General features: G+C 39.2%; 1 gene segment (V, D, J or C); it reads left to right on the forward strand.

Moving 5' to 3' along the window:
• The first annotated feature begins 932 nt into the window (after window positions 1-932).
• Window positions 933-12,427, forward strand: LOC140204463 (Ig heavy chain C region-like). The segment is given in 7 exon segments: window positions 933-978; window positions 1,134-1,441; window positions 2,553-2,607; window positions 6,778-7,074; window positions 10,248-10,556; window positions 10,837-11,159; window positions 12,035-12,427. Coding segments are annotated over 7 exon segments (1,716 nt in total).
• Window positions 12,428-14,305: the final 1,878 nt, after the last annotated feature.

Consider the following 14,305-nt stretch of genomic DNA (forward strand, 5'->3'; position numbering starts at 1 on the left):
TTTGTTCGCCTAAACATGAATTTCCCTTAACTATTACTTTCGAAACTAGTTCCGTGCATGCATATACTTCTGCAAATGTTTGTGTTAGACCGGCCAAGATCATTGAAATTGCATCTTTGGCAATGACATTTTTAACCATTGGTATTTATTAAGTAGCATTTAAAAGTGGGCAAAGCGGTTTAAGTTCCGTAGCAGGTCTGAATCACAGCATATCCTTACAAATACCTGGCTGCGCAAAGATAGCACTGCTGACATTATCTATGTGTTACCGAATGAAGTGCAATCTTAAGCAAATTTAAGTATTTAAGTTGTCATACAGTCCGGTATGGGGTGTTTGCAGATGTGGCTTATTAACATAAAAAATGAAGCAGGGAAATAACAGAAAAAAAAAAAAAACTGTTGAAATGCATCTGCACTTATTTCATTTTTCATGCGTGGCAAATGTAACCAATTAATTCGCCATCACCCACCACATACTCTGGGCATTCATGTTTATTTTACTCAGAATAACTTTCAGCATCAGTAGCTCGAAATTACTGAGAAATGTACTGAACTTGAAAATCACAATTGACTGATCTTCTTTAAAAACGTTATTCCATTCGTGATGTGGAACACCGATATTTATATCAATAAGTAGGATGATAATCATTAGAGCCGTGAATCGCGTGGCAGAAGGCTGCTAAATGTTAAGTGTAGACGTTGAGTTTATTTTTAATTGCTACCTATTTTGAAGGTGTGACTCAAGCTGGTTGTTATGTGGGTGGTGTAACATCGCTTAAGCAAATAGAGGTCTCAGCCTATAGGCTCCGCCCATAATCGCACCCATGTATTTTGTTGCTTAAATGTCAACCACCGTTGCATAGTTCAAACTCCCCGCAGTCGGATGCCGTCAAGTGCTGTGCAGAGTCGCTCCGTTTGAAAGCGTCAGTGGGATGAAATCGCTTGCTTTAGTCGGCGTGTTCCTGGCTTTATTAACCCGTGCGTAATTTGGATTGAAATATTTCTCACTTTCTCTGATTCAGTCATTCTTCCATTGCATTCAGTCTCTAGAGTTTTACTTTATAAATTCTAACGATAAGAGTCACTGTCACAAAATTGATTTTCAGGTTTTTATCTTTGTATTTAACATACAGGTGTCCATTCCGATGTCGTGTTAACTCAGCCCCCGTCGGAGACTGCCAGACCCGAAGGATCAGTGAAGCTCACCTGTAAAACCAATGGGTTTGATCTCAGTAGCTACTATATGCACTTGGTCCGTCAGGTCAGCGGACAGGGGCTGGAATGGCTCCTTGCATACAAGAATCCTTCAAACAAGTATTTCGCCCCAGGGATCGAGAACAGATTCACTCCGTCCAAAGACTCCACAAACAATATGTTCACCGTTGATGTGACACAGCTACAAACGGACGATACCGCTGTCTATTACTGTGCGAGAGACACAGTGCGGCGAACAGGAGTCTAGCCTGTACAATAACGGTGAGATGAAACACTATATTTTATATCATAAACTAGCAGTGAGTCATTATTCTATTTGCAACAATGGGAGGACATAAAATGAGCGCACATGTACCTCCATGATTTATTCGCAGTATCATACATAATATCAAATACACTGATGTGGCACTTTATTCCTGTTTCTCCTGTTTGACACCAGCTGTTGATAATTCTGAAGTAGAACACTTTATTTGATTCAATGTGAATGGTGCAGGGAGAGAGAAAGGATGGGTTGATTTAAAATTCAATCCTGTTTGTGAACTGCTGGATAATTTAAAATAGATTCAAAGCCTATTTCAAGAGAAACTTGTGCTTCATAGTGTCTGCTGTTTTTTTTTTTTTGTTGGGGTCTGTCTCACTGTGCGTATACAGTGGGTACACTGTGCTGTAAGCAGCGCATTTCCCGTACAAAAACCTGGACAGGTAGTCTACTGCCTCTTGACCATGCCAACACAGCAGGAGAGGCTACCGAATGGACATTGAAATAAATCGATGTTGACTTCTATAGTTATAGCTACAAAAAGAACAAAATCAAAAAAAAAATGGCGTTCTGTCCCACGAAAGCGGAAGCATCTATGGATAGGATGCGAGAGGACAACATGAGCGGACAACCTGCAGAATATTTGTCAGGGTGTGTCTCACTGTGTATACTGGATGGCACAGTGTGTGGCTCCAATACAAAAAAAAAAACATCTGATCGCTAATTGTGTGCTTCAGTTGTTTTTTTTTTTCTTTCTTCTTCTTTCATTCGATATTTCTGTATAAGTCTTGATGCACTTGTTCTACATGTGCATAAAGCACTAATTAGTCTGAATGAACCAGCCTGGATATGTTCATCATTTATCTCTCAAGAAGTCTCATGTAATTTCGGCAGCGTGTCTGAAATACAGTATTATCTGATCTTCTGTCGGTTAAGCAAGTTTTTTTTACGAGCTTCTGTTTTCTAATAATCAAATATAACTGCAATTTATTTGGATTATGGCTATATGCACAATTGTCGAACTTGTCCTTCTTATTTACAGAGCCGGTAATTGTGTGATGCAGACCAGGGAATATAGCACCGTGACTATTTAGATTACTGGGGAGGAGGCACCATGTTGACGGTAACAAACGGTAAGAAGCAAAAACCTGTTCTTCAAAAAGTGTTCCAATTGAAATTTAATTCTATGTTTAGTTTGTGATTTTGATTATTCTTTCTTCTGATTATGTTTTGCTTTCAAGTGAACTCGCGATTAATGTCGCTTTGTTAAGTAATTTGTGATTCTGTCCAATTATGTTGTGGAATTCAGCGTATTTTCGACTCGTTGATACTAAAATATTCATGATTTACTATTCATCTACTGAATTAAATAATGACCGGTCACCATTTCAGCATTCCGATGCTCTCAGTTTGTTAGGAATTCCAAATTTGATAAACCTAAACAATATATGTCCATTCTGTACAATGGAAAACATTTCATTTCAAACTGTTTCTCCTATCTACGGAGAATAAAACAGAACACGAATGACAGTATAATTGAACCTCGTTAGGAACATATGCATTCATTAATGGAATTGCATTATCGACCAGTGAACCAGCTCCCAACATGGCTTGCAGAGGGGAAGTTTTTTTTTTAAACCAAAAACTGCAGCAGTTCAACAATCATGGACTCAAAAATGCATGCATCTGTCTAAATTGATTTATCGTGGTCTTGCAACTAGAAGTAATATCACAGTAACAACAAAATCTTGATATTTATGAAGCGATCCATGGAACAATAATTCAAGGATTGTCGGATATTTAGCGTTATCTCAGGGAATGCGTGTTCTCGTTCCTCTCACTGCCTTCAGGCTTTTAAGCCATTAGGCATTCTTTGTTTAGAAAGGCCTGGATAAAATCGATGTGCAGAACATTTTTTTGTTCCACGGAAAACAAAAAAAAAAAATAGGATCCGATACTTAAAAGGCCATTTCATTTGATTTGAAATTAGCCAGTAAGTCCATCATATCATGAATGAGAAGTAGTTTATTTCGGTATGAAATATGGATTCTGCAAAGTCCGTTGTTATACATAGGATTCCGAGCGTCAGCTGAGGAATAGTGCAACTGGGGATTATGAGGAGGTAGGAAAATGGACATAAAAGAGCAAAACCGATAGGCAATGCAGAAGCTGTGGTCCCAATGATCTGAAACATCTCATAAACCTTATGGTCATATGATCCTGTTGATTAATCTGGAACATATGTATTTGATTTTGTTTTTGTTTTCATCAGATGTAGGCAGTTTGTATTGATATATTTTTGTACTTAGAGGACAAAAAGTAAAACGACAAATTGGAGTTAAAATAGCTGCATTTTGAAAAGTATAAATTATACGGCCGAATTATATTGCTATCCACTGATTCAAACACTAGCATATATTAGGTGAATCGTATATGAAAACAAAGAGTTTCATCAAACACAAACAAATCATTACTGATAATTTGAAATCATGTGATCTGGAAACTTTAGGCACTATCGTAGTAATGCAAATACGGCATTACAGAGTTAAATACAGTCCCTGGAATCAAATTCTTACTGTGATATTGTGGGCTGTTTGAATAATTTGTAAACTGCAGGCAGATTAATGATACTGAATAAATAAATAATCTTCTCAAGGTCATTGAAGTGAAGTAGTTTTGAAGGTTCCATTTTGAGACCTGGTCGGGAGTGGCATTGTTTAATAAATGCGGGTAGTATTGGGATTCTATTGAGGGTTTTGTTCAGTCTATAAGAGAGGCAGCAAGTGTTTCTACTTTATAAATTGTCACATGAGATTACCGCAAAAGCACAATTAATTTATTATCCATAAGTTGTTGATTTAAACATTCTTATTTAATACATTACCTTAAGTATGAACATTTAAAAGTGCAGAAAGAAAATGCCTAAGACTAAATGAACCCCGTTATTTTGTTTTTCTTAAAAAAAATATATGTGGATCATGCAACATAGACGGAGGAAGAAACAGTTTTGGTATTTCATCTTGACAATAATTTGATTGGAGTGTGACTGAAGGGTCCCTAAGCATAAAAATAAATAAAAAAATAAAGTCTCACACATCAAAGTTGCTGGTGAAAGCAGCAGGCCAGGCAGCATCTCTACGAAGAGGTACAGTCGACGTTTCAAGCCGAGACCCTTCGTCCTGACGCGTTCACCAGCAACTTTGATGTGTTTTGCTTGAATTTCCTGCATCTTCAGAAATCCTGTTGTTTGCGTTTTAAAATAAATAAAGTCTATTGGTTTACCCCTAATAATTCGAATGTATAAGACTGGGAAATATGAACATTCCAGCACAGTGCAGGCCATGCGGCTCACAGAATTGTGCAGACTTCTTCACCTGCTCTCTAATCAACCAAACTTGCTGTACAATACTAGAGATTTTCCTCTATCTATGTGGGTGTCTAATAGTTTATTATATGTCGCTCTTAAATGTGTCTTTCCTATTACAATTCGTAGAGTGTACAAGGACGTACCAGTCTGTGTATAAATCATTACAGTTCAAATAGACAAACCGAAATGTCCTCATTGACATCTGTACGGATATCTATGTTATTCTAATACGGTGTGACTGTGCTGGTCGGGGTTGTAGTGGCATCTGAACTGGACTTCGAGAGGAATAGCCCTGGTCTCGAATACGGCCGGACGGGTAAAAAAAAAAAAAAAAAAAAAAAAAAAAAACGTGTAACTGCGGTGCTGTCTGCTGCTGTGCTCTGTACGATTTGACAACATGGACATTTGCTCATAGATTTAACTGTGCAGGATTTCTTCTGAGAAAATAAGCAATTTTTATAGTTCTCTGTTAGATACTGTTGCGAGAGTGTTCCTTTAAAACTCACAAATGCAATCTTTTCAAACTGTGTGCCAGTTTTATAGATATCAGATTTAACGAGGAAAGCTGTTGGCGTGCTTAAGGCGTCGGTCTAGTGATCTGAAAGACACTAGTTCGAGCATTTGCTCAGGCAACCTGTTGTGTCCTTGAGCAAGGCACTTAAACACACATTTCTCTGCGACGCAACTGGTGCCAAGCTGTATCGGCCCTAGTGACTTCCCTTGGACAACATCGTTGGCCTGGAGAGGGGACACCTGCAGCATGGGCAAATGCCGGTCTCCCTTTCAACCTTGCCCAGGCTTGCGCACTGGAAGGCCTTCCGATGCGCAAATCCATGGTCTCTCGAGACTAACGGATGCCAATAACTGGGAAACTTTTAGCAACATTTCCTCGACTAGTATCATCTGATCGTTCCAAAAACAAGTTTGTTTGGAACCTCTGAAAACATAAATAAGTGAATTGCGTGAATACTACCAATCATTCGAGTAAACCTGTGCACAAGATTGCATTGTGTGGAATTTCCAAGCTTGGAGAATGTCTTTCAAGTTAACTAATTGAGGCAACGGTCATTCTAGAGGAATGCTACGCTGAACTGTATGGAACAGCACTTTAGCACTTAACAACATTTTTTTTTGATATATCTGCATGTATTGAAAAGAATAATACAATCAATAATACTTAGCTCATCAGAATCTAATTTAATCGTATACAAAAGTTAAAGCTGCAGCCTGCTTCGACTTTTTATGCCAGGCTAGAAATTATCATTGGATCAATATTATCTGCTTTCAATGTTCCAATATTATATATATATATATAAAGAGTTTTGCTGATCAGCACACGGAATTACAGGGAAGGCAATATCGTCGCCACTCAAGGTGGTGTTCTCCAATTAAATAACGACTCTTTTCCCAAATAATCTCTCACTTTCAAATGGCTGACTGACACTAAGAACATGAAGTTCTAAACTGGCGAATCCACGATTCTATTATACAAATTTGGAACGTATAGGTAACTGCATGTCCGTTCTTTGTGCTGTTTCTTGTGTAAGCATCGTTTCAGCTGGTTTCCAGAGAATCGGTGCAGGAAGGAACAAAAATCAAAATGAAGTGTAAAGGTGTTTTCCTCCCATGATGAAGAGAGCGCAAGCATATACAGGTGAAAGTGACTTGATTCTGACACGTAGATCTATCCTGCCGCGTTGACCAGAGAACGCTTTGTGTATTTAGTTGTGGCAAGCATATCAAATTATGTAGATGCTATTTGTATTTCGCTATGATTGAAATACATTTTGAAGGCTCAGCCGATCGTTTAAGATATGGTTATGTCCGTGTCATACCTGGAAAATTATTTCCTGAGCACTAAACATTCTATTTATTTGAGTATCGAATAAGCCAAAAATAAAACATTTAATTTACTTATGTGATCATGTTCTTTCAGTGGCAAGTACCCACCCCACTGTCTACCCTCTCCTTTCATGTGAGCAATCCAGTGCCACTGAAACAATCACCTTCGGCTGCTTGGCGACGGATTACTCCCCGGTGGGAATCATCCTCTCCTGGAAGAATGATGAAGCGCCAATCACAACAGGAGTGAGAACCTATCCGGCTGTGTTGAACAAGAAAGGAACTTACACACGCAGCAGCCAGTTAACTGTCACCGAGACACAAACAGGGAGCAGCACCATCTATTGTGTCGTTCAGCATCAACATTCATCTCAGGAAATCCCAATGAAAGGTTAGTGCTGGAATAACTGTGGCTAAAAGTAATGCAGAGAATGTAAGGTTCAAACACAAGACGAGATATGTTTTCGTTGCACTGAAAGTACATTAACGTCTTCTGAAGATTCTATTCTCCAAGCCACATTCAATCTGCAGGGTGCCTTTGGGCCATCAAATACTATTTTGTAACGCACATTTAGATACTATTCCACAGATGTTTTACCATGGGTGGCAACACGTTTGCAGTTCATTTGTCATTATCCTAGCTCTACACTTACATAACGCCTAGATGTTTGAACTTCCACTGCAAAGAGAGGCTTTCAACTGTGAGTTTTTTTCGTAAAACAAACGTATAAGAGAAAGACCGGAAGTCTGAGCAACTCGTTATTCTTTTTTTTTCCCTCTCTAAAGTAATAAGAACAGTGCAGAAATCGCGAAGCGCGTCGTGATTTTGAAACATTTTTTTTCTCTTTGCGCACTGTTCAAAAACATGCGAGCATCAATAAATTTAATTACTGACACTTTCCATCCATTTCAAAAGGACACTGAATATAACACAGAAATGAGTACAGCGCAGAATAGGCCTGTCTATTGCACCGAGGTTTTTAACCACTTCAAGATCAATCCAACACATTCATCCCATTTAACTCTCAAAATGTTATTGATGCAGGAGCATTACACTCTCTAACATTCCTCCAATATATCTGTCTCTACAATTTCCAGGGCGTTCAAACTTTGTGCTTCAGTGAATTTCCATCCTACCTCTCACTTAACGGGAGGTAGGTTGGAGAAAAAATCTCCACCAAAGCCGATATAAGGCGCAATTTCACTCGGCTGTCCTAAATGCTACTATTGGGAAAGATGTAGTATCTGATTAGCCCACAATCAGTGTTAACTGAAGCAGTGAGAGTAATTGGTGATTGACATATGAGCAAATGTTGGATTGAACGTCCTTGTTGTGTGTTCACGGAAGCCAGACTGGAAATCTTTGAAGAGTATGGGTAATAGCTGGAGTCAGTCCTCGTGTAAAGTCACAGGCCAGAAGAAAGAAATCGCAAGCCACTTCTGCCGTCTTTTCCAAGGAAACAAAGTAATCATTTTCTTGGACAACCATTTTCCAAGTCATACAACACTGCAGACGATGATGGTAATGATCTCTATCAACATTCACCGGCAAAAGACACATATTCGCCGGCCTACAATTTTCTGGTAGTACTCCTTTGACCATTGAGAAAATAAAGGCCACTGCCGAATGTGTAGGTATATCTTCCACTGATTTCTCTTGTAATATTGTATATACCTGTCCTTTATAGCCCTCCATCCCATCTGATTCATATATCCATTTTGTTTTTTGTTTCAGCACTGAACTTTTCAAACATAATACTATTTGGCGTAATAGCCAATTCTATGCTGATTTCACATTTGCCATTGTCCAGTTTGCCGGTCAACACTAAATGATACTTTTATTATTATTATTATTTAAATGGGTGCTCTACATCCTCCGGTACTGCATATATGTTTCCTATTTCATAACTGACCGGCCCTATACTCACATATGCTTACACACCTGTTATTCCTATATGAGCAGAACGACGTTGATGATTCGTTAATCCCACTCGGCTAGCATTCTCATGTTTCAATCTTGCACTCGCAAGACCCTTAGTTAGTCGTTTCCTGTTGACTTTAGAAATCTCAAGAGCCCTGTTTGAACTTTCCATTCACACGCCTTATGTATGTATTCTTCATTTTCTTGATCGAATGCCCCTTCGACATATCATCCATGCTCCCTTACCCATCTGTCCTTTCCTTGCTTCAACGTGGCAAGCCTTCCAGAGCTCTTTTACAGATGCGCATTAAACTACCAGGAGGTCTCCATTTGATACTTCCCTGACTATATCATTTTCCAATTTACAGACTCAAGCTTATTCCTAACAACATGAGAATCAGCTCTCCTACGGTTGAACATTTTCATATACTGACTGCTCACATTTGTCCAATGTCATGCTACTGGTCAGGGAGTCATAGTTGCAACCTATTAAATGCTTAACCAACCGGAGACCTGTCACTTTAAAAGGTTCAGCAACAGGTTCCAGACATACGTCATTTCCTCTAATTGGCATGTGTTCTTACTATATCAGCAATCTGTCATGGATATATCTATCACATTCTGATCCATCAAATTATATGAACCTAGGGTGGTCTCAAACAATATTAAGAACTTGTTTTTGGAGTTCATGACAACAAGCCAGTTACGTTTGCAAATTTTCAAAATCTGCCTCCCTTCCTACTCATCTGCTCTGTTTTATTCTCGGTGGTGTTAATGGAATACATCCAACAGCTTAATTACATTATATCTGTTCAAACCTTTTCTGGCAATATCTCAGTAAATGATCATTCGATGGCCTCACCAGAGACGCAGTTGTGACAAAATCCCTCATAACAAATGCCACTCCCCCACCTCTGTTAACTCTTTCCCTCTCTATTTTGAAGAATCGAAATAGGGAAAAATACAGCAGCCATTTCTGCCCTTGTGGCAGATCACTCTCTGTAATTGCAACATCATCTCTTTTCCAAGAAGTGATGCATGATCTGATTATATCATACTTTATCTTAACAATCTTTTAATTTTCAACCTATTCAACAGACTATTTCCTCATAGTTTATTTACACAATTTCTGCCCAGCCCCAGCGAACAGTAGTTAACCCTACCCAACAGCTCTAAAAAGACCCCTATGACTTCTGGTTGAACACATCCCTCTTGTACAGGCCAAAATTTTCAATAAAATATTTCAGTTCTCCATCCCCTGCTACACGTCTGCGGCCACCCCTTTACCCGTAGGTACACGAGCTTATCTCTTCAAATATAACTGAAATGTTGAACTCTCTGCCTCATTGATCATTTGAAGCGGCCTCTTCAAGGGCCCTGGCGGGAGCCCCACAATCATGAAGACGGGAAAATGCATTGCATAGAAAAGACATTCAATTTTCTACAACTTAATACCTATCTGTACTTCAGCTATTTACTAGAATATTGTGAGGTATGTGCCGATATTGCGTCGGAAAAAACGGGAAATTCAATTGAATTCGTTTCTTGCTTGTGTTGTGCAATCCTCGATGATTAACGGTTTCCTTCATCAATGGCTTCTTGCCATATTAAAACCAATTTCAAATACCTTTGTTTTCTTCCAGTTGATGTGTTTCATCCAATCGTCGTTATCTCCGTGAACTCCCTTGACGATATTAAGAGGACGAGAAAAGGGACCGCAGTCTGTTCTATGACTAACTTCCAACCGGCGCAATTCACCGTGAAGTGGCTGAAAAATGGACAGCAGTTGAATTCCGGTGTCGTCACCTCCCCTGCATTTGCGGTGAATGGGAACTTCTCAGCGACAAGCCAGGTGACTTTCGCGTCGACGGAATGGTTCGCAGACTCTGTCTATACATGCCAGGTTACGCACAAAAGTTACACGCAAAGCCGAAATATCAGCAGATCTCAAGGTAAGAGACGTATCCGGGGAAATTAGCCATGCCACTGTCAGTGTCGACCTCAGCCCAAAGTGAGAACTTCATTGACATTAAGACAAACACGGAACTGCATGTTATTCTGTTCATAATGTAGGCATCTGATCAGTGAGATAGGAGTTGTTTATAGCCGTTCTTTGGGAACTGTGCAGAAACCGAGAGATCGGAAATGTTTTTGTCCTATTCCAAAATCAACAGATTAATTTCAGATTCCTGATTCAGTTGTGGAAACTTAAGTGATGTTCATTTGCCATAGAAACATGCCCATGCGAAGAAGTACAAGTAACAATTCAACACCCACCAGTGGAGCAGGTCTTACTGGAGGCGACTGTCACCTTAACCTGCGTCATCACTAATGCGCCTTACGACGTCCAAGTGTCCTGGAGGCAAGGAAAGAATGAGTTGAAAACAGAGACTGCCTACCCGTCAGGAGATTCCCACCATAGCGTGATCAGCCAACTGAATATTTCGACACAAGCTTGGCTGAGTGGGGACTTAGTCGAATGCGTGGTAAGCCACGAGGAATGGCCGACCCCAAGAAGAGCACGCATCCACTGGGAAAAACGTAAGCTGGGGCTGGTAATATATGTCTTTCGTTGGGGTGGAGAGCGGGTAGGTGGCACACTTTTTCTTTGGGGTTAATCAAAATAACTGGTGGAGACCACTCAGCAGATTGCCAATATCTCCGGAAAATAGTCCGGCTGGAGTGCGTCGACAAACCATGTGGTGTTCTTATTCCTCACTGTAGACACTGCCTGATCTGCTGAACACATCATCGGAATATTAGATGTTCCTTAATCCTATTCAGTCTGACTGCGTGTAAGACCTGCAGGAAACCACAGATAGAGCAGAGCGAACTTGTTGATGACCATTATGTATACCTTACCACTCCATGAATGTCCAACCTCCTTTCTACGATAACTTCCGCTTTCATCATCACTGCAAATTAACAATAATTAGTTGTCCTTTATCACGTCACATGAACAGTCCTCCAATGAAAGTTTAACTCAGTTTTACCCTTTGTGAATATGTTCTGTGACACAACGAGGAATTGATAAAGTTTAATTCATGTGACCTGGATAACTGAATTATTCCCGACACCCAAAAAAAAAAAAAAAAAAAATGCTATAAAAGTATATGTTTAAACTCTCAGCAGAAGACCAAGTGGCATGAATATTAACATTCATCTGAGCGGCCAAATACGCACGTAATGCGTCTCGTGTTTCAAACAATTGTGCCTTATACAGGAAAGTGATGCTGTCCTCCATGACAGCTTCTTCTTACCCCAGAACACAAGCTCAGATGCTGTAAACATTCAGAGTAGACAAATGCTGTACTTTACATATTTTACAAATTATCACCGTATCGTCTAGTCTAAAGTATCATCATTTCATCTCATTACATCCCGGTATAATTATTGTTCTCCCCGTTTGTACGCAGCTGTGAATCCTCAGGAACCTTCCGTCTCTGTCCTCCTTCCGCCAACAAGTGAAGAGTCCACAAAAAACACCGTAATCCTTACCTGCTTAGTGAGAGGGTTTTCGCCTCGCAGGATTTTCGTCACGTGGACAGTCGATGACACACGGGGGGATTCACACAACTACACGAATACTGCAGCTGCCGCAGAGAACGGCAGCAATTCGTTCTTCATGTACAGCCTGTTGTCTGTTCGATTCGAACAGTGGTCCCGAAGTGCTTCTTTCTCCTGTGTTGTAGCACATGAAACCCTCCCGATGAAGATCATCACAAGAACCGTTAATCGGTCAAGTGGTAAACCCAGTTTTGTCAACGTATCCCTTGTACTGATGGATACTGTCGATTATTGTCAATGATAATTTTATCATTTACATTAAATTTTTAAATAAATATCAATAAATACTTTTTCCAGCAAATTTTGAACTGTCCACAAGAGCGCTTAATGGTTTCTGATGCTTGAAAAAATAAGGCCTTCGAGGGTCCCGAGTTTTTTTTTTTTTTTTTTTTTTTTTAACGTGGACCCCCATACACCAGGTATAAGACAATTGATAGCTCCGTCCTCAGAGGATTACAAGACATGTTAGAACGCAATTTCGCCAGATACGATCCAGAGTACTGGAACTACCTATTCCCGTTTTCTCACGTCCCATTTATTCACAACTGTAGAATAGATTCAGTTATTGTGCTTTGCAGTGAAAATCGGTCCTAAGAGAAATGTTTAACACATTTTGCAAACCGAGAGGAGCTCACAATTTTTGCACTATACGGTGACGAGGTTCTCATGCGTACACGAAAATGCAAAGGCACTTCCGGATTCAAAAAAAAACTGTCGGAATCAAATAAAATATTTTCCAGGCCTGATAATATGAGTGCACTCAAATGGACACAAAGTTCTTGATGCTAAAGTCTTTTCAAATGCTCTTTCGAACAAGTGAAATATATGCACAACACAGCTTCGGAGGAATGTGGTTTGAACAGTAGGTCGACAAGGTACATCTGCACATCACTCAAATACTTCTGCACTTAGTCGCAGTCACTAACAAGCACGCAACTATATATTTATCAAAAAAAGGGGGATTTTGTATCCCTAGAATTTCTATGAAAGTCAATATACTACTTTGCTATGTAAGTCTGGGGCAGAGAAGGCATTGTCAATTCGTTTTCATGAATAAATATCTAAGACATACAAGTTAAGTAAAATGGGCCAACAGTTGAGAATAAAAGGTCGAGGAATCGTTTCTGGCAGGAATCCCAACTTGTGCGTTTAATTTTCTACTCAGTAAATGCACTGCTCTGTATCATCGTATTAGTGGATCTGTTGAGGCAAAAATATGAAATTTAAGTAAGGATCTAGGGTAAGATTCAAGTATCAACTCAGTCAATATAAAATCAGTTCTCTGATTAGATTAGTCTGATTGAACACTTTTCTTTTAACACAACTTTCTCGCAAGTGTAGGAGAAAGAATATATCCACATACTTTTATATCATTCATTCTTTCGTTATTCTCTTTTATTACACCTCGGTGTATGAAACCTCTGTAAGATGGAAACATATAAACATTAGTTTAGAGATATACATAATGATGTTTAGGCTTACATCAGCATTAGGGTTAACGAAATCCAGACATTCTAACTTTAAACTTTCATTAATACTAGAGATAATCATGTCCGTATATTCTTAATCATAGCATACACACAAGCAAAATTACTACCTTTGTTGCACATAAACAGATAAATTTGAGAGGACGTTCATAAATGGACAAGCTGGAGCCACTATGGCTTCAGCGGACATGTTCGGAAACATGTGCACAAGGCCACCAGTCTGTTGTACATGTGCACCTATAGAGGCAAGGTGGTGAATAAATATAGAAACAAACATCCCTGCGGGGAAAAAAAAATTCACATAAGCTTACACTAAAAAAAAATACTTCAGCGCAATTCCTGCCAAATGGATTTCGGACTGAGTCTTACAGCAGATACACAAACATTTGATAGTAAACACGAAATATCTCAAACTTATATACAGAAATTCATGATCCCAATGGCACTATTTTACAATTTCTCTCTAATATCTATTTTAGTCATAATGTTTTGTCACGCTTATTTCGCTCTCTATTTCTGTCCATCAAATTGTGTCAATGATTTCTCAGGTGTGAATTATCAAACGTGATAATCCAATGATCTCTTGAGCACAACAACATTATTTACTTTCAAATATCGCTCAGTATTAACCAGAGTAAACTCTTACT

The sequence above is a fragment of the Mobula birostris genome, chromosome 10, assembly GCF_030028105.1.
Source record: "Mobula birostris isolate sMobBir1 chromosome 10, sMobBir1.hap1, whole genome shotgun sequence".
Classification (NCBI taxonomy): Eukaryota; Metazoa; Chordata; class Chondrichthyes; order Myliobatiformes; family Myliobatidae; genus Mobula; species Mobula birostris.